Source organism: Bolinopsis microptera, chromosome 9 (genome assembly GCF_026151205.1).
Source record: "Bolinopsis microptera isolate Bmic1 chromosome 9, MBARI_Bmic_1.0, whole genome shotgun sequence".
Taxonomy (NCBI): Eukaryota; Metazoa; Ctenophora; class Tentaculata; order Lobata; family Bolinopsidae; genus Bolinopsis; species Bolinopsis microptera.
The window spans coordinates 2,977,510-3,001,512 of NC_087080.1; the positions used below are offsets into that span (position 1 = coordinate 2,977,510).

A 24,003-nucleotide genomic window follows, 5' to 3' on the forward strand; every position below is an offset into this window, starting at 1 on the left:
TTTCATCATTTTTTGTGACAGTAAGCAGTAAGGAAATTTCTGAAATTCGGTAAAATCATGTTCAAACTTAGTCTGTATTAAGACGCCGAACTTGAGATATTCGTGCAAACACAAGAAATTAAGACTTTCATGTTAGCACATACATGTATTTTAATGCAAATTTAAACTGTATTGCTTGACATTCAATTCGTCATTGGTGTGGTGATAATTTGTCCCAAGATGCCAGAATTTATTTATTTATTTTACTTGATATTACTTTTTAGAAACAAAATAAAGCAGTGAAGGCACAGTCATTGAAATAAGCTAAAAGATAATGCGACGGATTCTATTACGACGACCGAAATTTTGGCGATCCGAAAATATGGCGAAATTTTCGGAAAACCGCCACATTTCGTACGTTATAAATATGTCTTGTAAGGTATATGTGAACGACCCCTTATTAACTGGGAACCCCAGGTTTAGTGGGGGACTGGCGGAGCGCCATCCAGTAAACACTGAACAAGATCTTTTTTGATTCCCGCACTATATAGTGACTTGTCATACGTTGTATGACCCGCCGCGCACGAAGTGCGCGGCTCCCCCTGTAGCGTCGAAGACGCTACAGTGAAGCGACCGTGGGGGTCACCACGTGATACAAATAGTGACAACACTATATAATGACAAGCACTTTATAATGACATGTCACTATATGGTGCTGTCATTATAAAGTGCGTTTTGCACGCTATATAGTTGATAGTGACAAATATCAGCTGTCATTGATACATGTTACGTATCGGCGGCGCGCGCTTCGCGCGCGAAAAGTGGCATGCATCGTATGTCAAAGCTGTCATTATTATATAAAGTGCTTGTCATTATATAGTGTTGCAGTCACTATATACTTATAGTGCGATTACCGTAGATCGGCGAGATGCACCACTGGGCCACTGGGCCATGCCGAGCTGCGAAGGATTGACATCGTGAATCAAACCATATCTAACTGTAGGCTTGCTGCTGTACTACCCAAGTTTGTATCTCATCGTGTGACCCCATGCATTGTGCAGTGTTGTTTCAGTTAGTGTCGGGGCGAAAGCCACGATACAGCTGCGCATTCGTGCGCGGCGGGCCTACAACGTATATGGGCATGGCATTCCCGAGTCAGATCAAGTTAAAATTAAGACAGTATATCATTTTTAGGGAGGCTTGGGTTTTTTTGGCTCATCAACCGAATTTTTCGTTGCATTTTAATCGCTACAAACTTTCCAATGCCGTGACGTCACGTTGAAATGGTGCATAAGGACATAATTTTAACTGTAATTTCCAATAGGTTAATGGTATACATTCGCAAAAAACAAATTATCATCATGGCGGAAAAAAGTGTATCTTTCATTTCCAATCTACTGGGATAAAATCGGTAGATGTGCCAAAAAAACCCAGCCACTCTAAATCTAATTAATAGATGCTAACAGAGTCGATATATTCTAATATTGCCATGGTATGGGGTGGCAAGTCCTTATACATCGTGGTCCGGTAGTTTCATCGCGTCTTAATATATCACAGTGCTGGCAAACATGACCGTGCTTTTTATACATGATATACTATTACAGTTATACCCCCTTTACTGTTTTTCAGTCATTAAGGCTCATAAGAAGTCGTTCGGCAGGTTTATTTTTAGTTTAAAACATTCTAATTCGATGTCAAAGATGACAGGAATAAGAAATATTTATGTGGAGCAAGGACAAAACAAAATCGCAATTATTTAGGCCAAAAATTGCGGCACCGCGACATGCCAAACTAGGCGAAATCGCGGCCAAAATCTCGAAAATCGCGGCTCGTTAGTCTAGTTAGATTAACTATAAATACTGAGCAGTGCTTGCTTTTAGATCAGCCCTTCGCCGCGATTTCGCCTAGTTTGGCATGTCGCGGTGCCGAAATTTTTGGCCTAAATAATCGCGACGATGAGACGATCTCGAAAGTTTCTCCCCGCTCGCAAGACCTCGCCAGAACGGAACTCGATGTTCCACTTCTAAAGATTATTTTTTGTTGGGACCGAGGGCTCATCGTCGAGTATAACTATAATGCAGACACTCCTGAGTATGTTCGTAGAAATATTTCCTTTACCCTCAGCCTCATGAGCTGTTGTCCGTATTGAGTTCACTAACGTTTGTTATAATAATAAAGTTTATATACCTTATCAGACCTTATTTGACCGGACATTAAATTTTGTATTTAAATGAACGGACATAATTATGAACGGACATTAAAATGAACGCCCGAAGGCATTCAAAACCATCAAAAATCCGAATTTGCTCATATTTTTTTTGTGCGTTTTAAAATATTAGCAGAATTTTTAATTTCTAAATTAATTTTTAAATTTCATACAATAAGCAAGAAAGGCAGTCGTTAATGATTAAGCAGTAAAAATTTCAAAATATCTGTAAGTGTAGATCAGTGTCTATGATTATGAAAGTTGAGTAAAAACAACTGATACGAAATATGATTATGACCAGATTTGATGATCATATCACAGATCATCTTCCTCAAATGGGTTATCGTGCATTGAATATTTCATGCTTACAGCTTAAACCTAAAGCAATAGCATCATATCAACAATACCTGCTTTTTGAAACAATTTTTATTTGACCACCTCGGTCCTGCATTTTAGTGTAAACTTTTACAAGATGTGGAGATAAATAATGACTCCGAAGAATTGAACGAAGAAGCCAAAGATCAAGAAAGTGATCATATTTAAATTGTATAATAACTTGTTTTTCATTGATCCGAATCCGATGATATGAATTACAATCGACTGAAATTAAAAAGTTGTCATATGACATATCCTAAACATATATCAATGAGTTCGTAGTGGAATAATTTTGGAAAAAATCTCAACGGACTTTAACTTGGACGGACCTTGAACGGACGGACTTTAATTGAACGGACATTAAGATGAACGCTAGGACCTCCATGCAGCGTTCAATTAATGTCCGTTCAAATAAGGTCCCATAAGGTAATATAGATTGACTAGTATAATAACCCGTGCCTTCGGCCGAGACCTACACAGACATTTTGGGATTATTAGTATACTTATAGATTGTCTTAACAATCTCATATGATTCAATGTCACTTAACAAATTAACTCCTATAAACTAACCTTATGCCTAACACATTATATATTTTATTTCCTCATCTTTGCCCTTGTTCATCTTCTCGCACAATTCCTTAAGTGGGGTCAATAATTTTTCGTGATTTCGAACAAATTTTGCTTTCCCACGACAGTTAAATGGCATTGTATTTGAATTTAATGCCACCTTGAATGGGTATGAAGTGGCATATTCAATCAGTGATCGACAGATATGCTTACCTAAACACAAGGAAATGTTTTCAAAGGTAAAATGTTATGAGTTTACATTTCGACTTTGTAAAGTACCCTGACATTATAATCAAAAAGAGATGATATTTTACCAAAACCCATAACCATAGATTGGGTAGAGTGGACCGCTGCCAGTGTCTCTCTTTCCCAAACAAAAGGAAATGATGTCAATTTGAATGACCGTTCTCAAATGCAAAACCTACCAGGACGCGCGCCGAGTTGGACTAAATATTTGGAATAAATATTTTACGACTACGAGTATCACCCGTTAAGAATGAATTGGAAAAACGAGCGACCGATTTCATTCTCGGTATCATTATTTGCATTTGAGAACGGTCATTCAAATTGGTTTGGGAAAGAGAGAGACACTGGCAGCGGTCTGTCTTTCCAAACGGGAATTAACGAATACCTCTATTTGAATCATCCAACATGTATACCTAAATACACTTGATGCGAATAACTATAAGAAACGATGTGAAGTTTGTAAAGTAGCTTACGTCCAGTAAAAACGCATAGAAACATAACAATAGCCAGGACCCAGGTCATGTGTCATATATTTAAGAGGTGCATGCTTATTTGAGCTACCGTCCCTGGAAGTCCCTGTCTCCTCATCGTTAACCCGTAAGGGGTTGCACCAGGGGCGGTGGTAACAGAACTTCAAGACTTTCGGAGTCTGTTGTCGATATCTATATATAATATAATTATGGTATATAACTTGGGAGTCTCTCTTTCTAGCAGCAGGAGTTGGAGAATGGGGACGCGTTGTGAAAGCCACCGCAAGGAAGGCTTACAGTCGACGCCGACCAATCAAAAGAAGCTTATTTGAGCTAAAAATATTAGTTACATGTTTGATGATTCAAATAGAGGTATTCGTTAGTTCCCGTTTGGAAAGATGGCTGTTTTAAAAATATACTTACAACCTAATAGTAATAGGTCTCAAAACCCGTGCCTTCGGCCGAGACCTACACAGAAATTCTGGGATTATTAGTATAGATTGTCTTAACAATCTCATGATTCAATGTCACTTAATAAATTAACTCCTATAAACTAACATTACATATTTTATTTCCTCATCTTTGCCCTTGTTCATCTTCTCGCACAATTCCTTAAGTGGGGTCAATAATTTTTCGTGATTTCGAACAAATTTTGCTTTCCCACGACAGTTAAATGGCATTGTATTTGATTTAATGCCACCTTGAATAAGTATAAAGTGGCATATTCAATCAGTGATCGACAGATATGCTTACCTAAACACAAGGAAATGTTTTCAAAGGTATAAAGTTATGAGTTTACATTTCGACTTTGTAAAGTACCCTGACATTATAATCAAAAAGAGATGATATTTTACCAAAACCCATAATCATGGGTAGAGTGGACCACTGCCAGTGTCTCTCTTTCCCAAACAAAAGGAAATATTTGAATGACCGTTCTCAAATGCAAAATGATACCGAGAATGAAATCGGTCGCTCGTTTTTCCCATTCATTTACAATTGTAATAAATTAAAAAGAACTACCTGAAGGCAGCTATACTCGGCAATAACTATTTAATAAACATTAGCTAATTGGACACTAACTACCGATGTTAGTGTTATCCCGAAATACTAAGTATCGACCCGAACGCAACCCAAAGAAATGTGTACAGCATGTGATTGATGTAATTAATCGAAACTTATAACAATTCGTAAGCCGTGAATGAATTGGAAAAGCGAGCGACCGATTTCATTCTTGGTATCATTTTGCATTTGAGAACGGTCATTCAAATTGGTTTGGGAAAGAGAGACACTGGCAGCAGTCTGTCCGCCCCTTACCTGCCCCCCCCCTCTTCCTACACCCCTGCCTAAAGCTTGTTTCTATTTGTATTACGTAGATCAGAGATTACTACATAGTGTGACAATATTGGTATATATTCACTGCCCGCCGAATTTAAGCGATATCTTATCATCTGATAAAGATATCGTTATGTGAGTTATGTAAGTTTACCTAGAGGATAGGACGATTATCCTAACCATGGAGGGTTAATATAGTTTCATAGTGTGACAAATTTTACCTCATCGTGCCATTTAATAGGGCCACTAATATTTACCAATATCTTCAAACTTCAATGAACGTGTCCATATATTAGGAAGCCTGGTGTCTGGTATTCTGGTGACCTGGTCAAACCAGCGCAGGCAGTTTGCTCCTATGTACGTCTCTACTGGATTTATCCTTGCACGCTCCAGCACTTTTGTGTTTCTAACCCGGTCGAGCCATCTTATCCTAATGCAGAATACCCCAGAGTTATTCTCGATAAAAGGAGTTGAGACGAGCTGTGTCTTTGTTGTGCCACGTGACAGTTTATTATTATTTTATCGACCGAATAAAATAAACTGGTCCCTTCCAAGCTTTATAAGTTGGTTTTTATTAAGCTTAATAAGTTAATTCTCATTGAGTTTATTAGCTTGATTTTTACGGTGACCGACAACTAAGAACCTGTAAATTCGGGCTCCTACAGGGATCACATCAGCCGGACAACCAAGAACCTGGGTAGGGTTCACATGGCAGGGTAGCAAGTAACTGTGTATTAAGAAGGGCTCTTACAAATTCGCTCGCCAAAAAATTATCACGTGACTTTGGTTTTTATGGTTTTGCAGCCGAACAAAAAGGTTTTACATAAACTCTAAAATCTTTGTCTGAATTAGTGCAACAGAAATAATATAAATTTAATAAACTTATACTGCACAGCAAGGCTCACAGCTGTGAAATCATTGGACACCTGAAAGTATCTCCAGAGGTTCTTAGTTGTCGGGGATATGTATTGATTGGTTCTTAGTTGTCGGAGCTGATTGGATTTCCCAAGCTAGCATGTTAATTAGTTAACTAAGTGAAATTTACAGGTTCGTAGTTGTTCGGCAGCCGGTTTTTATTAAGTTAAGTAACTTGTACCTAGTTTAATAGTTAGACGGTAATTTATCTGAACTAGTTGATCTATTTCCTTTAAATGTCTTTACATTTACACTTTTACATTCGTTGCTAAATTGTAGCTCTCTTATCAGTAGTTCTGTGTGCGCGTTGAATTATCTCTCTGGCTTTGTAGATTTGTATACATTGTTTGTACATTTTCTGTACAACGTGTACGATGCCTTATCCGCTACAGAGTGAACATTTTGAGATGGTAGATGATGCTATGGTTGAGAATGGCCAGTTCCTTACGGAATATGTGAATCAGATACACATGGCGACGGACAGTATTTTCAAGGAGATTAGAAGTAAAATCGGAGTTGAACACAACGATGATGTGCGATTTGATAAACTGAACCAGAGAAGTGTGCCTAGAGAAAGGTTATCAGAATGGTTAGAAACAATGTGCTGGATACTGTTCGAGTCCTACTAACCTAAGCTTGATCCCCTCGAGTCCTCTGGAGTCCCACAGCCCTACCTCTAGTTCGAGTACCACGACGTAGAGCGACACATCTGAAAAGGGGTTGCTGGGCAGTGGTGCCCCCACCACTGCCGCAGATCAAAAACACTGCTCGGCAAACCCTCAAGCTGAAGGTAAGATAAACGTCGAAAATCACAGTACGCAGACAGAGTTTGTTGGTTTTTGGGTACCTACTTTTACGCCAGAAACTTGCCTCGAGCTACTGCCGTCACTTACACCGGACCAACTTTATCGTGAATCTTTAAGTGCCGGACTCTGTAAATCTACAAACAAAACGCTACGAAAACCATACATGACAGCAAAGCTAAATCTAGACTCTAGATACTATGATCATCTTATCAGAAATCCAACTGATAAGCAGACTATACACGATAATCTAACCTCCGATTTTTGCATGCTGCTGGAAAAAGCCGAACATACGCTTGACGAATACAAGGAGGTGATAAGGAGCTCTAGTTCTCTCGTCGCTAGGAACTCTACTCCCAACACTACTTCGGATCCCTCAACCTTCGTCACAGGTTCGCCAGCCGGACACGAGGAAGTACTAGAAGCTACTCCGGTAAGAAGTTTGCGATCAAAGTTTGAGTTTGAAACGCATAATGTTTGTGATGGACTGGACTTTCAACGCATAGGATCACGTGACGTCTCTTACTTCGGCTCCAGTAAATACAGTTACGGCAGTATTACCCATCGCGCTAAGGCCTACCCACCATCTGATCACGCTGTAAATAAGATACTAGACTGTATAGCTGAGGAATTAGACGATCCCACCTTCAATAGGGATAACGTTTCTTGCATGGTCACTAGATACCAGACAGGCTCAGACTCTATCCCGTTTCACTCGGATAATGAAACAGGCTTAACGGGTGAAATCATCACTGCCAGCTTTGGGGCCACTCGCACCTTAACTTTCCGTAACTTAGTCACTGATGAGCGACGTGAACACGAACTAAGTAATGGCACAGTGTACGCAATGACCACAGAGTCTCAGTTTTTCTGGGAGCATGCGATACAACCCGAACCTGGCGTCACCTCGTGTCGTGTGGCAGTGACCTTTAGACGCATAGACAAGCCCATGCGCACGCACATTCCTAAAATCCATGAACCGTCAATAGCACCATCCGACCCCCTGAGACCCTCCAAACAGACTGTCCTATACCTTACTGACTCTATGATACGTAACACCCCATCATCTTTCCCCTCTAACTTTCGTGTCATAAAGCGTGACATGTACCAACTCACGGACTTAATGAAGTTTGAAAATTTTTTTGAAAACTGCGATTATGTGATTATATCTTCCGGTATTAATGATTTGTCGAGATATGACCATAGAAGCTATACACTTTCCCGTGAAATTAGGGACAATTTTAACTACTTGTTTGCTAGATACCCAAAAACAGTGTTTGTTTTCAACTCCCTTCTTAGAACGAGATTTGCATGGTTAAATAAGGAAGTTGATTTGTTTAACCGCTGCATGTTTGACTTTAGTCTGATCGAAAATCGTAACTTTTGGTTTTTCGACTCCCACCATATTTGTAGAGTGATATTTAACAAAGGGTTTGAGATTTTAGATAGATCTGGAAATGGGATTCACATTACTCAGCTGCCCAAGAGTGAGATAGCTAACTGTCTGGTGACCGGTGTTCAAAAACTCTCTATGCGAAGCGAGAAAGTTCGAAAGCACTGGCCATTAAGGCGGGAGTTTGTCTCGCTCTTGCCTGGTAACTAACGGTTAAATACAAACTCACAAAGCCGTACCCAAGCCTACTACTTATACTTGCCGCGCCTAAATTTTCACAAAATTTTTACAAAATCTTTAAGGGATTATAGCTTACATTTTATAGTTATAATGAAAACCCTCGCATAAAAATATATAGTCATGCCCGTGCTCTTATCAGCTTATCGTAAGTTACTAGAATTCTTGCCCGAGTTTTTTAAACACTTTAGAATAGTTCTGAAATCAGTACCGCTATCGTAATATTGTAATATTGTAGACTACGTTACGATTCTATCTACACACAGAGCTGTACAGTTCTTGATAGGTAGGTCTAACAAGTTTTCTTTTTCTTCTTTACGCTTTCTCAGCACACAGTTTATTCCTCATTCATTCACACGCACACACATTAGCATTTTATACATATTCTTAGACTGTACAAGCTATTCTATACACCATACTTTACACTCTTATCTTTTTAATATCTTACTTAATTATTCACAGATATCTGGTATTTACACATCTTGAACAATGGTTGAACCTAGTTTCAAATCACAATGCTCAAGTTGCTTCGGGTGGTCTTATGCTCCTAGAAATGTTTTCATTTGTCCTCTATGTGACAAACCAGTTCATAAAAAATGCCTCAAAGATTATCTTGGTTGTATTACATGCTGTCTAAACCTAATACCTGGCTATAGAGTAACTTCCTACGAACTTAATGATAATTACAATACAATAACCCCCACTTTTAACCCCTATATTCGTTCTCACGTACTGAATCAAATAGGCGAACTTACTGATGAAATAGATTCCAGCGAAATCGATCTCAACAATTGTATATCGGAGATATTGGTTAGCTGTAAGTACCAACACCCTGATAATATCAAGACCCCTAGCAATCGCGAAATTAAGATACTTTCGTTAAACGTTAGATCACTCGTGAAGAATATCTCGAATTTTAGAGAAGAAATAGAAACATTCTCCAAATTTGACCTCATCTGCCTCAATGAAACCAACTGTAAAATTTCTAATCTTCCTAATGGTCTGAACGACATTGAAATCGAACAGTTTTACGAGCCCTTTATCAAAGAACCTGCACGTAAATCTGGAAAAGGAGGTGGTCTTGCGCTCTATGTTAACAAACGCGTTTGTGATTACGATAAAATACAGGAACTCGAACTCAATCTGAGTCCAGAAGAAGTTACTTGCGGAGAATTTCAATTGCTTAAAATCAACAATTTTAAAAACGGAAATAAGACAAAAATCATCGTAAATTTCTACCGCTCGCCATCCACAAGCCCTAAAAAATTCCTTGAAAAGTTTGAAAACGTGCTCAGGGGTCTTGATAGACACTCCAGAAAGCAGATAGTCTTCCTGGGTGATGCAAATATTGATCTTATAAAATACGATACCGACGCTTACAGCCAGGATCTTATAAGCTTACTAGAAAAATATGGGTTTGCCCAGACTGTCTCCAAGCCTACCAGGGTAACTGACCACAGTGCAACGCTTATTGATCACGTGTATACTAATCACGTGACCAACGTTATTAGTTGTAATGTCGTGACGTTGGATATGTCAGATCATCTCGCGGTTAGCACGACCATTAGTTTAGGAGCCACACCTAGTTTGAACGAGCGATTCCGTAGTCAACGTGTAAAGAACAACAACACTAGCTTGAAATTAGAGGCCCGTGTATTTAACGAAGCTAATCATGCTAAATTCAAAGAGCTTATTGTAAGTGAGACCTGGGATGATGCTACCTCCTCAACGTGCGCTGATGAACAATACAATTCCATCTATCAAACGTACATGAAACACTACAATACTGCATACCCCCTGAAGCGCGACAGTTCGAGAAGAAAATTCGAAAGAGCTGACCCAAAGCCTTGGATCTTACCCTGGCTTGAGGCGGCATGCAACCGCAAGAAGTTACTTTTTTTTGAAAAAACTATAAATCCATCACAAAAAAACTGCGACGCGTATGATAAAATGAAAAAGTTTTGTCACAAACATGTGAATCTAGCCAAAGAAAAGTACTATAAGAAAATGTTTGACAAATACCAAAACTGCTCTAAAAATCAATGGAAAATTATCAATGGCCTCCTGAACCGTAACAGAAAAAAGTTCGGACACACCCGTCTGAAGGACGACGATGGCACGATTATAAGCTCCGATCTGGCAGTCGCTGAGAAATTTAACGGCTACTTCTCCGGTATTGCAGCCAGTATCAAGAGGCAAATCGCTGCCCGTCGAACCTTTGACCCAGGTGGTTTCAAGCATTTTCTTAAGGCTTCGTGTAGTAACTCGATGTTTCTTAAGCCTACATCACACGGTGAAGTCCAAAAGATAATATCAGGGCTTAAGAACAAGTCCACACTCGATTGTAAAATTGAGCCATTGAAAATTGCAAACAGCTGCGAAAACTTTACCAGGGCACTAGCTAATGTCATTAACTGTTCGTTCTCCAGTGGTACCTTCCCAAATGCTCTAAAAACTGCGAAAGTCGTTCCTATCCACAAAGGTGGTTCAAAATTGGAAGTAGCTAATTATAGGCCGATCTCTCTTTTGGGATCATTCTCGAAAATTTATGAGAAACTTATGCATGCTCGTGTTTTAGAATTTTTAGATAAGAACGATTCTCTTTTCGAAAATCAATACGGATTTCGGCCAGGAAGATCGTGCGAACATGCACTGCTCAATGCCCAAAATTCTATACTACACTCTCTGAATAAGAAACAAATTTCCCTACTGCTCCTGCTCGATTACAGTAAAGCCTTTGACGTGCTTGATCATGAGACCTTACTTAAGAAGCTTGACCATTGTGGGATCAGGGGAGTCGCGCACGAATGGTTTAGATCTTACCTTTGTAATCGATCTCAATACGTAACTTTAAACGGAACTTGCTCTTCTAGCATGCCCATAGTTTACGGCGTACCTCAGGGTAGCATTTTAGGACCTCTCTTATTTGTAATTTATATAAACGACCTACCTGGAATTAGTGATTTTGCAAAGTTCATCCTTTATGCCGACGACGCAAACATATTAATTAGTGGAACCACCCTAGAAGAAATACAATTAAAAGCTAATCAGCTAATTTCACGTCTTGTAGATTGGGTAGGTGCTAATGGGCTATCTTTAAATGTAAAGAAGACGTGTTACATGATTTTCACTAGAAAAAGAATCGACTTCAGCGGCTTTAATTTGTCCATTGACAACACTGTAATCGAACGTAAGACTGAAGCAAGATTTTTAGGAGTGATCCTAGACGAAAAGCTCACTTGGCAAAAACACATTACGGCAGTTAGAATAAAGATGGGTCGCTACCTCGGAGTTATGTATAAGCTAAAGCACCTTCTACCTATCAAAGCCCGCCTAAACATTTTCCAAAGCCTTATCCAATCCCATCTAAATTTCTGTTCTTTAGTGTGGGGATTTGCCTCAAAATGTCACATTGAATCTCTGTTCACCAAGCAAAAGCAGGGAATTAGAGCTGTTATGTCAGGATATGTAAATTATAGATATAAAGACGGCAATCCCCCGGAGCACACAAAAAGTGCGTTTAGATTGCATAATATCCTAACAGTCCATAGCGTCATTGTAAAAAACGCTCTTATTCTACTACACAAAGTAAGGAACATGCCAAGCCTTCTCCCTAAATCCATCAAAGAACTTTTCCCTCACGATATTCCCACCTATAATTCCACATACGAACATAACCTTTCTTGGTTCACAACTTACAACGGCCCAACATTTAGAAATACTCTTTTCTTCAAAGGACCCATGCTCTCTATTACAAAACAAAGTAAGGATATAACTATTCCAAGTTCTACCTTTTCAATTGAAATCTTTAAAAATTCAGCTAAGCGCGAACTCCTCAAGCTGCAAAGCTCAGGAGACGATGAAAATTGGCCAAATTTCTTACTTTATAGTATACCTGAGCTAAGAAAGTCTCAAAGAGAAGGGCGCTCGCAGATAGACTACAACACCGAGTTAGTAAGCGACAACGCGTAAAGAAAGATCACTCGCGACAAATGACCATGATCTTTTATCAACAACATATCATTTTAATTTCACTGCCATTATGCAATGCCGAATTTACATCTGCCGCGCAAAACTTTTTATCTATTATTATTAAATAGTAATTAGCATGTTTACAAATTGCGACTTCAACCAGTTTTGCAGACCGTTAGTTACATAGTACTTTTAGTAGGGCATTTATTTTAATATATTTTATTTTACATTATTATATTTTAGTGTGACTTCTATAATTTCATTTATGTAATAACCATTGATTAATAAATTGCGGCACACGCCAACCTCCACCGTGGGGTTTCAAAACAAAAACAACAATTATTGTGGACCATTGTTACAATCCGCCACAGAAACAGCTGACGATAACCGAATGTTCAGGAAAGAAAAAATAGCTGATGCGACCAAAATCATAGAACTACAAGAGAAGTTACTCACCAAGCAAGAAGAAGATATGGCTAAAATCAATGATTTGCAGGAGAAGTTAGCTTTGAAGAAGGATGACGAGATTGGAACTGTGAAAAGTGCAGCTCAGAAAGAGATCAAAACCTTTTCGTCTCTGTTGAAAAACACGTGCAAAAACGCCTTTGCACCGAAGAAGATCCAAGCTGCAGTGAAAAGGGTTGCCCTAGAAGATGATCGAAGTAAAAGCCTGATTATCTTTGGGCTTCCAGAGACGGAGGAAAACCTGGATGCTAAGGTATCTGGTATTTTGTTGGACCATCTCAACGAAAAACCGAAAATTTTGAGATGTAAACGAGTTGGAAAGGACACAAGTGAACGAGTCAGGCCAGTGAAATTCATTTTGTCAAGCTCAGATCAAGCTCGTACCATCTTGAGCAAGACTAAGCTACTAAGACATGTAGACGGGTTTAGTTCAGTTTACATCACTCCTGATAGATCAGCTGCAGACAGAATAGCCTACAAGAAAGTTGTCGACCAACTGATAAATAAAAGGACAGCAGAGCCTGACAAAGTTCATGTTATCAGGAACTTTAGAGTCATTAGCTCGGAGAAGGAGCCTTTAGAGTGATATATTTTCTATAAATACAATATTATATGTTTTAATTCATTGATTAATTAATTTGTTCCTAGGGCCCAATGTTATTGCGGGTGTGGTATTTCTTACTGCACACTACTGTGTTTTGGTTACCCCTCTTTCAATACATAATTTGGGTTTCATACTGGGATAATGGAATTTAGGGCTATATCGGTTTTCTCCTTTTATAACTGGGTTTATTTAGAAGCATTCAATTCTGTATAATTATGTAGGAATTGTTTGAAAAGTTTAAGATTAAAAAAAATGACAGACTAAATGTACGCAGTGAATATTCTGAGTCAATTTTTCTGGAAGTATCATTATTAAGTTAAATTATATAGATTTATAATATTAACCGATTACTCAAGAGAATGCGGAGTTATCATTAGTAGCGGCCGAAATAATCATTGTGCAACGAGATATGGCAAGAACACGGCGGGAGTGTGATGTGGGTAGTGGCTGAAAATACTGGTAGGGATTTAATGATAATCATAGATAAAATTAGACGGCCTGTAGTTCGATGTTGGTTGAATAAGCACCAGAGAGCACGAGAAAATCAGGCAGACTTGTTGACAAGACAGTGCGTGCTATAGATTAGAATGCATTTAATAGAGAATAATGAGTTTTCGGAGCATACAGCATAGGCGGGCCGTATTTTGGTGCGGCACATACAGGGCTGGTAGAGGAATATATAAGGTCGGACGGACGGTCGAGAAGGAGATTGAGTTTTCCCGATTCGATAGAGCGTCATTGATGCCGGACTGTAAGGGAGCCTGAACTGGTGGTTTGTCCTATCGAAGGATAGTTGGTGGTCGGAACCTGTAACTCTGGTTGAGTTCTGGTTGGCCTAGAGAGGGATTGATAGTAGACATAATGGCATGGGTCATGGCGGATTTAAGCTAGGAGTTTCAGCGTGAATATAGACAAGTATTGACGGCCGACTTTATATATAATAGTATGTCTGGCTATAGTATGTGTATAGTGATTGTATTTCATGATGTGATATGTTATGGTAGGATAAGATCATTAGATCGGTGGGCGATTTTGGGCAATATAAGTCTGGTGAACTAGGAGTTAAAGCAGGAGTTTGTCGAATTATTCATTGTATTGTTTTATAGTTTAATATCTTGTAACCATCGTTATTACTCTTGTTTTCGTTGTTCGTACCTTAAATTGATACAAATAATCTACGAATCTGGAGCAGATGGTGACTGCTTACATTAATTAATTTGTTGCTAGGGCCCAATGTTATTGCGGGTGTGGTATTTCTTACTGCACACTACTGTGTTTTGGTTACCCCTCTTTCAATACATAATTTGGGTTTCATACTGGGATAATGGAATTTAGGGCTATATCGGTTTTCTCCTTTTATAACTGGGTTTATTTAGAAGCATTCAATTCTGTATAATTATGTATTGTTTGAAAAGTTTAAGATTAAAAAAAAATGACAGACTAAATTGTTAATCGTTTAAATTCTAACATTTAACAGTTCTAGAAACCAGTACACCACCCTTCTTTGCCAGTATTTAAAAAAATATGCCAACCAGTTTACTCATTAGAACCATGTTGATCCCTACTGCTTTTTCACATTTTTTAACATCGTTATTCAGTTGATTGTATGTAGTTAAACTCATGGCCCCACGAGATGCACTCCCAGCCCCATCATCCCCGAAGCAGCTGAGAAGAACTGTTTCCTACACAAGGAAACAAATTACAGCCACTCAAACGTTTGGGTGAGTATTTCAAGATATGCTAAATATACGATTGATATTCTTCAGAGTCGTGGATATACGATCAAATCTCCGTCCTCCAATCTTGGCGTTCTTGAATAATCACCTCTTAAACTGTGGCCATATTTTCAAATTCTCAATGTTTCACCCTAGATATTCAGCTGGTCACATTTTGAACGATCTCTGCTCAGCATGCTGGTTCACATATCTTATAATCTATCAGACGGAAGTCAAGCAACAATCGGAAAGTTTTGCTGGGATTCTCATGCTCGTTGGACAGGTACTTCTAATGTCAGCTCATAACAATTCCATTTCGGTTCCAGAACATTATCATAAATAATGTTGATCGTAAATATTCTTTGATGATTGGAATTTGCGGACAGCTACTTCAATTGATGTAAAATCTATAGTTTTTGTGAACATCCCTTAATCTATGGAATTGATTTTCATCAGGTTGCAGACGGATTGGTCACGCCCTTGGTTGGTATTACTATGGATAAGTTCGGTATTAAAAGATATGGAAAACGTAAGACGTGGCACGCTCTAGGAACCTTTGCTGTTATCATATCCTTCGCTTTCATGTTCCACAAATGCTTTGGTTTCGAAGACAGCTCCTCCCAGATACAACAGCTCTATTACGGGTGATGTTAAATATTGACCTTATCCCTTTCTGCTAAAAGATAATTCAGATCCATTAAAATTAAATCTAAGTTTGACCATTTAACTAAAAGAATACATCAATAATATTATTTTGTACCTCCACAGAGCCTTCATAGTTCTGTTCCAAATCGGGTGGGCGAGCACACAGATCTCACACTTGTCCCTAATTCCTGTACTAACAGTTTGTAAGAAAAAAATTGTGTTCCTCAATTCCATCCGGTTAGTGTACATATTCCAGTACAGCATACATCTTGTCAAGTCAAAGTTAGATTTATTATTACCTAATACTCTAATATAGCTTGATGCTTTAAAGCGACTAACCTAACCGATCATTTTAGCCCACTAGTTAGTAGTTATTTTCGAACGATCTTTAGTGTATGTTTCATGCCATTACCTTACCGGTTTTTAACTGCAGCTCATGTCTTACATTCGTTTGTGGAATAGTAGTGTATCTACTAATGGGGCTTCTACTTCACTTAGCTGGATCTAAGGTGGATGCTTTGGGTCCTGGAGATGAAAGAGTTTTTTCGGTTTGTTAATTTTTGTTCGTCAATTCACTTTTCATCCACTCTGTCGGTTTTATCCTCCATTAAAAATACAATGAAATGGAATTTAAAGAAAATCTTAGATTTTTAAATTCTTGATATACAATTTTTCTTAACCATTATTTATTCTCAGTACCTAAGCATAATAGTGATCGGAGTGGGTTTACTATTTTCTTTCGTCTTTCACGTCGTGGTTAGTGAGTCGAGTGAATGTGTCGAGCTGGAAAAGTCTGAAGAACTAGCCGGGGATCAAATCGAACTTGGCCTCACGGACGTAAAAATTGAAACCGAACAAAAACAGTTTACAATAACAAATTGGATGAAATTGAAGCGATTCTATCTGGTAAGCTGATTATGAAATGATTATAATCAATACTGCTTTGCGATTATATAGAAGTATAGAGTTCAGGCGAATGAAAAATCTCGATTGAAGCCTGACGATCGCGAAAATTGATTGAGGGTGCATTAACTCTCTGATCTTGATCTTCTTCTTGTTCAAATGTTCGTAGGTGCTAGGGTGAAGGTGACCACTACAAGATCGAAGTGCTGTGCTTTAACCCCAGTGGAATATAAAAGTTCAATTTATCTATTGTTATTATTATTATATGATCATACAAGCATGAAACAGATGCTGACCCCGGTTGCATTAGGAAAGTTCGCACGAGATGGACCACGTTTTTCCCAATTTAACTTTAAAAGATTGTCACAGGAAGAACTTTTAAGATAGGGAAATGATATTTCACATGTCTTTAGTTCAACTAATTGAGTTTCGATTAATAAAACTTTTGAAGTATTTAGTCGAGGGCAAATTGAGGCTAACGAGTCATTTTACTTTTTTTTTTCTAATGACAGCTTCCAAGCATGCAATAAAAGTTTAAACGTGTTTAATCGATTAGTTCAATCACTCCTCCTGAGTCTCGTGAGTGAGCTAGGAGGTCGCCGGACATCTCATTTTAAAGCCGTATTGATTTTCTATAGCATACTAAAAATCAAATGCGTACTTACTTACTTGTACTTGGAAAGGTCTCCTCCTAGTCGTTGGAGTGGCCTGCACCACATAGTAACTCCTTTCTCCGGTGTATTAGACCTCTCCAGTGAACCCTGTCTGTAGCTTGTTGTTCTGCATCTTCTATCGTGATGTTATCGACACCTGTGAAGATTGCTGCATCCTCCCGGACACATGACAACCAGTTTTTCCTAGGTCTACCTCTTGACCTTTTACCATGCTTTGGGATCCAGTGCAGAAGATAGTTTGGTATTCTTTCTTCTGGCATCCTCACCACATGGCCAAACCATCGGAGTCTAGCTGCTCGTACGAAAGTATCAACAGGGGCGATGTTAGCCCGCTTAAGTACATCAGCATTAGATACATGATAAAACCATTTGATTTTCAGGATTCTCCTCAGACATCTATGATGGAACACCTCAAATCTTTTCATCTGCGTCTGTGTGGTATTCCATACCTCACTTCCATAGAGCAGTATAGTGAGAACAGCCGCTTTGTAAATCCTGATTTTTGTTGGAGTCTTGATGCTGCGACTGTACCATATACTGCTAAGCTGATAGAATGCCCCAGAGGCCTTTTGAATTCGAGCTGATAGTTCTTTGTCAATTGTTCCATTTGCACTGATGATTGCACCCAAGTAAGTGAAATTGCTGACCTGCTGTATTGGGAGACCTTCCACATTGATGTCCATAGTGTCGTCTTTAGAATACGGCCTCTGCGATGCACTTTTGCTGACAACCATGCTCTGTGTTTTTCCAGCATTAATCTTCAGACCCGCATAGGCACTGTATTTGCAGAGAAGGTCAGTGGTTTCCTGCAGCCCCTCTTTTGAGTTATCTAACATGGCCATGTCATCAGCGTAATCAGTGTCCAAGAGATGTTTCTCTTCTACCCCGGGGGCTGGCAGCTGTAATAAAGCCCCCTTGCTAATGACCTTGTTTAGTTCCATAAGGTATGCCGAAAAATTCAAACAAAAGTTGAATACTGGTGGTCCCTGTATATCACCTTGCCCAGTACCCGAGTTGACATCAAACCAACCTGTAACCTCTCCATTGACCCTAACAGCACTAACTGTGTGAGTGAAGAACGCCTTCATAATTCTAATGTACTTGTCAGGTAAGCCGTAGTGCTGCATACTTCTCCAAATGAACTGCCTGTCAATCGAATCAAAAGCTGCTTTGAAATCAACAAAATTAATATACAGAGGGATATTATACTCAATGCATTGGTGTATAATACAGCGGAGTGAATAAACCTGGTCAATACATGAGCGATTCTGTCTAAAACCACTTTGATTCTCCCGGAGGAATTTTTCCATGCCATTGCTAAGTCTCCGCAGGAGTATCATTTGCAGGAGCTTCGAGGCTGTGGATCTTAATGTAATGCCTCTGTTGTTAGCGCAATGAGAGGTGTCACCTTTCTTTCCAACGATGATGATAACACCTTTGGACCAATCCTCAGGAATCTTCTCATCTTCCCACACTTTCTTGAACAACACAACTAGTTGATCGACCAACCCATCCTGTCCATACTTAAGTTGCTCGTTGGTGATACCATCCACTCCTGGACTTTTGTGATTCTTGAGTTTTTTGAGGGCATCAACAATCTCGTTTCTTGTAGGAGCTTCATCCGAATCGGAAAGGTCGTCAAAACTGGGTTGCGGAGGGATGTTGTCTAGGTCAGAAATATTGGCCTCTTGCGGGGGAGGGTTCAATAGCCTAGAGAAATGCTCTTTCCACCTTTCTTTCTGGGCATGTGGGTCGGCAATCAACTGGCCAGATACGTCTCTAACTGCAGTTGACTGCTTCTTCTTCTTTCCAGATATGACATTGATCTTCTGCCATACCTCACGTTGCTGACCTTTTCTCGCAGCTTCTTCCAAGTCATTGGCCATTCTACGTGCCCAGTTGTTATCGTCCACCTTGCTATCTTTTTTAAAGAGCTTATTCAATCTAGAATACTCTGACCTGTTAGCGTTCGAATTAGGGTCTTTACGCTTAAATTCCTTACGGTTCTTCAATAATTCTTTTGTCTTCTGAGATTGGTGCCTGTCCTTCTTTTTTCGAGGTCTTTGCCCAAGAATTTCCATGGAAACTTGTTGGACAGTTGTCTTGAAGTTGTCCCACATTGATTCCAGGTCAACCTCAGGTTCCAAACAGTCAAATTTGTTTCTCAGAACAATATTGTATTCGGAAACAAGTGAATGATCACGCAGATGCTCAATAGCAGGAATCTCAAGCTTACGTTCCTGCTTCTTTTTCACTGACATAAGCTTCATTCTCAGTCGTGCTCTTACCAAATAGTGATCAGACCCAATGTCAGCCCCCCTACAAACTTTTACATTTAGTAAAGAGCCTCCAAACTTCTTACTGATACAGATGTGGTCTATTTGGTTTACAGTACGACCATTAGGCGATCTCCACGTACCTTTATGTATATCCTTTTGCTGAAACATAGTGCCACCGATGGTAAGTTGGTGGGCAATGCAAAAGTCCAACAATCGGGTACCATTGTCATTTGATGAGCTGTGAAGCGAGTGTCCACCAATGACACCTGACATAGAACTGCAGTCCGATGTGACCTTAGCATTAAGATCACCGAGCAGTAATTTTAAATCATGTCGGGGTAGCTCATCGAATGCACTTGACAACTGTTGGTAGAATTCATCCTTATCATTATCTGAAGCCCCCTCAGTTGGCGCATATGCCACAACAACAGAGATGTTCAGGTGTTGACTATGCAGCCTTGCACTCAACAAACGGTCAGATATTGGTAGATAGGAAATTAATGAATTTTTAGTCCTCTTTGAAAGGGTAAGACCGACACCTCGCCTTCTTATACCGTCCGTCCTCCCTGAATAAATAAGTAAGGAGCCATTATCCAGTAGCTCTGATCCTGTACCAGGCATATGGGTCTCAGTTATACCCAGCAAGTCCAACTTATACTCAGAGATATTCTCTGATAGCTGGAACAACTGACTTGAACTACTTGTCAGAGATAATACATTCCATGTCCCAAATGTAAGACCTGTTTTAGAATAATTCGCTGGCTGTTTCTTATTAGAGTCAGAGTCCACATGGGTGATCTGTGGAGAAATAAATCTGCTACAATGACGTGTTCTCCCAACACTCATCTGGCCACGGGGGTCCCTTAGGCTTTGCCCCGCCACCTTCATACTGGTATCATCCGTCCTTGCAGAGGGAGCCACACACCGTTTCTTGTTGTTACTTTGTGATGTTTCTGCAGCAAATGTTTAGAGAGGAGAAGTTGCCAGCATCTCGCACCCGGTTTTTTATCGACCTTTGCCTGTCTAGATCCATAGTGTTTTGTTGCACGTCATCTGTTTAAACTGGAGTCACCCAGGACAGATTACAATGCTTAATAGTAGCACCTCGAAAAGGATGTGATTCTTCATCACGCACTATGGTCATTGGAATAGGAGAGGTTATCATGGTTACACGATCACTATTCCCTGAGATTAATAATAATCTCTTGCCACCATCAAATGCGTAACTAAAACAAAAATGAAATTCCAGAAGTTTTAATTTTTTTGGTCAAAAAACGAACTTTTAAGGGTGTTTCTAATGACCAGGGTCTGCCACATTATTATTATTAAATGTTCGATCACCACTACCGAATGGTATCAAGAGCTGTATCCTCAGGTCGGACTGATGTACATGTTTACTCGGATAGCAATTAACGTACCCCAAGTTTATCTCCCTCTTTACCTCATCTCCACCTTATCCCTCAATAAAGAAAGTATAGCTTACTTCCCTTTAGTAATGCTTATTTGTAGTGTGATCGGGAGTTTCTTGACACGACCCCTGACAAAGTTGTCAGGAAAAAGAGTGGCTTATATTTGTGGAGCTACTCTTGTGGTGGGCAGTTCTTTCTGGTTCTATTTCCAGGTGAGTTGTTAATGTGTTCAACCTGTCATTAAAGCCAATAAACTCAGACGGCAGTGACTTAGTTGATGGGATTTATAAGAACTGATACGTCAGTCGTCATCAGATGTCTGTTTCATTGGATTAAACTGTAAACTGGTTTCAGTCGAAGGATGATCCTAACCCAACTTACGGAGCGACAGCGTGTATTGGGGTGGGATGCAGTATCATGTTGATCTTATCTCTCAGTATGACAGCAGATCTTATCGGTGGTCACACGGTGAGACCTCTTATTAACATTACCCACAATAATAAAGTTTTAAAGCAATGCCTCACTTTCAGTCTTCACTTCAGTCCAAAAACGCACGGTCAACAGTATTTAAGGATTTAATAATACCTTACCACCGAGGATCCAGCTGAAATATGTATAATGTAAAGAATATTAAGCTTCATAACATCTTGTAATTTTACTGTTCAAAAGTAAAATGACTGAAACTTTTGACTTTAAACAATTAATAAAAACGCAGCCTATTCTGATACGATATCAAAATTTTACACACATCTTGAAAAAGATATGAATAAACTTCGTGCAACATTTCAGCTCCATATCACAAGAAATTATTGACTTATAGCCTTTCAACAAAACAAATTGTGCTTTCCCGAAAAATGCACTTTATATTAACCAGGAATTGGAAATGCTCAATTTGAATTACAGAAAAAGTTTTTTATTTTTTTAAATTGTTTTTTGTGGAAACGGTGCGCTAGATGGTCACTTAACTTCCTATGAGGTCATTTAGGCTGGACATTTTTGGTGTATGCCCCCTTAAGCAACTTTGGCAACTCTTAAAATTCTTACACTTGGCGAGCATAGGGCCTCAAATTCCCTTCAGGGGCTTAAGGCCTCGTCTTCCCTATCTACAAAAAATATACAGTATTATTAAACCTGAGTAAAAGGTGAAGAAAAATTTCGAAGCCATTTTCATGTCGTTCTTCAAACAACAACAGTTATTTACATCTGAATTCATAGAAAGTATACCTGTTCCTATGATCACGTGACTTTCACCAGGACACAGCAGCATTTGTGTACGGATCAATGTCCCTGGTGGATAAACTGTCCAATGGTATACTAATAGCTCTGATACAACACTTTCATCCAGAAAAGTGTAATCCTGATTTGGGACCCTGCTCGACTAATGGAGCTCAATACTACAGGTATCTAGATATCAAATAATGTACCGGTTAAGTTCCTCGAATTCTTCAAGAGTTTAGTAACCACTGCATCCCTGTAGGTACACGATGTCAGTAATACCGGGCACTGCTGCTCTACTGGCAGCCTTGTCAACACTCCTACTATCTTTTGTAGTCGAGAGATGTCCCCATACCACTCAAATCCAAAACCAAAATGGTAGGTGCAGTTTAAGAATTAAGCTTTCAGTCTCAGTTCTTTGCATTCTTGATATTAAACTGTTAATCTTAACCATTTTTATCCGTCTTCAGAATCCGTTTTTAAAATTTGTGATCTATGACCAATATCAATAACAAAATTTAAACCTATTAACCTATAATAACTTTTAATCTATTAGGGGGGGGGGGGGGTTGGGGGGGAGTTCAGCCTGAAATTTTTGTGAAACTTGATTCTGATATAGCAGTTGACCAACAAACTAGGACCTGTGACCAAACTTTTGAGGGGGTCCCGGACCCCAACCGACCACCGTAGGGCCTGTCGTGATATCATGGATTGCTTAGGTTCCACCAGGATCTGGTAGTCCTCATGATTCTGCGGCCTCTATGTATCGTCATCTCGCACAACTCTTTAAGAATCTTGTGAATTTGGCATGTGAAAATGTGCAGGCTTCCAGACATTGATCGGGTCAACGAGGTGTCGTACGTCACCTCAAGATCGGGTGACAGGGGGGTAACCAGGCCAGAACCCAATTGATTGGGTCTGAGGTCACGTGATTATGATCTTATTGATCCACGTCAACATGGGTTTATGAGTAGAAAATCCTGCACAACTCAGCTAGTAAATTTCTGTGACAGCTTTATAGCCCTATCTCTCAATGACAATGTTCGCACTGAGCTATTCCCACGATAGAAATCCTATTTTGATTCACGGCCGTGATGAATGGATTTCCAGTAGATTTCATTCGAAGTCGAATCACTTCGGGCTTATCTTGATAGCTTTGAGCTATTGTAAACCAATTGCTCCTCTTCTCACTAACTATCGGACGATTTACGTACTAAAGTTCGATAATGAAAGTTCGTGGTTTTCGAATGTCACTATACTACTATACTTAAATGAACGTTATAAATTCGAGATCCTGGTGGAACCTACTAACCTACAGGTGGACATGACAAGGATTAAGTTTCCTAAACTTATGCGGAAAAATTCAGAATTTGGCCACCAAATCACAAATCTTTTCAATGAATACTGTTCTGATGACTAAAATATCTAAAATTTCAGTTGACGAACAGGGAGGTAACAATGATATTGTTATATCTAACGCAGCTAGGGAGGTAGAGGAGCGTGAAGATATAGAATCCAGTAAAGAAGACTAGGAGAAAAGGAGACAACAGGTAAAGATGAGGCCACCACCACGTGGGAATAACTTTTAACATCTGTCTC

At 39.3% G+C, this 24,003-nt stretch overlaps 1 protein-coding gene across 1 annotated transcript; it reads left to right on the forward strand.

Moving 5' to 3' along the window:
- Positions 1-15,184: 15,184 nt before the first annotated feature.
- Positions 15,185-23,936, forward strand: LOC134821074 (major facilitator superfamily domain-containing protein 12-like). The gene is made up of 10 exons (XM_063831742.1): positions 15,185-15,285; positions 15,436-15,562; positions 15,736-15,923; positions 16,048-16,161; positions 16,358-16,472; positions 21,156-21,401; positions 21,544-21,657; positions 22,444-22,589; positions 22,667-22,782; positions 23,842-23,936. Exons 1-10 carry the CDS (start codon positions 15,185-15,187, stop codon positions 23,934-23,936), a joined length of 1,362 nt encoding a protein of 453 aa, XP_063687812.1.
- Positions 23,937-24,003: the final 67 nt, after the last annotated feature.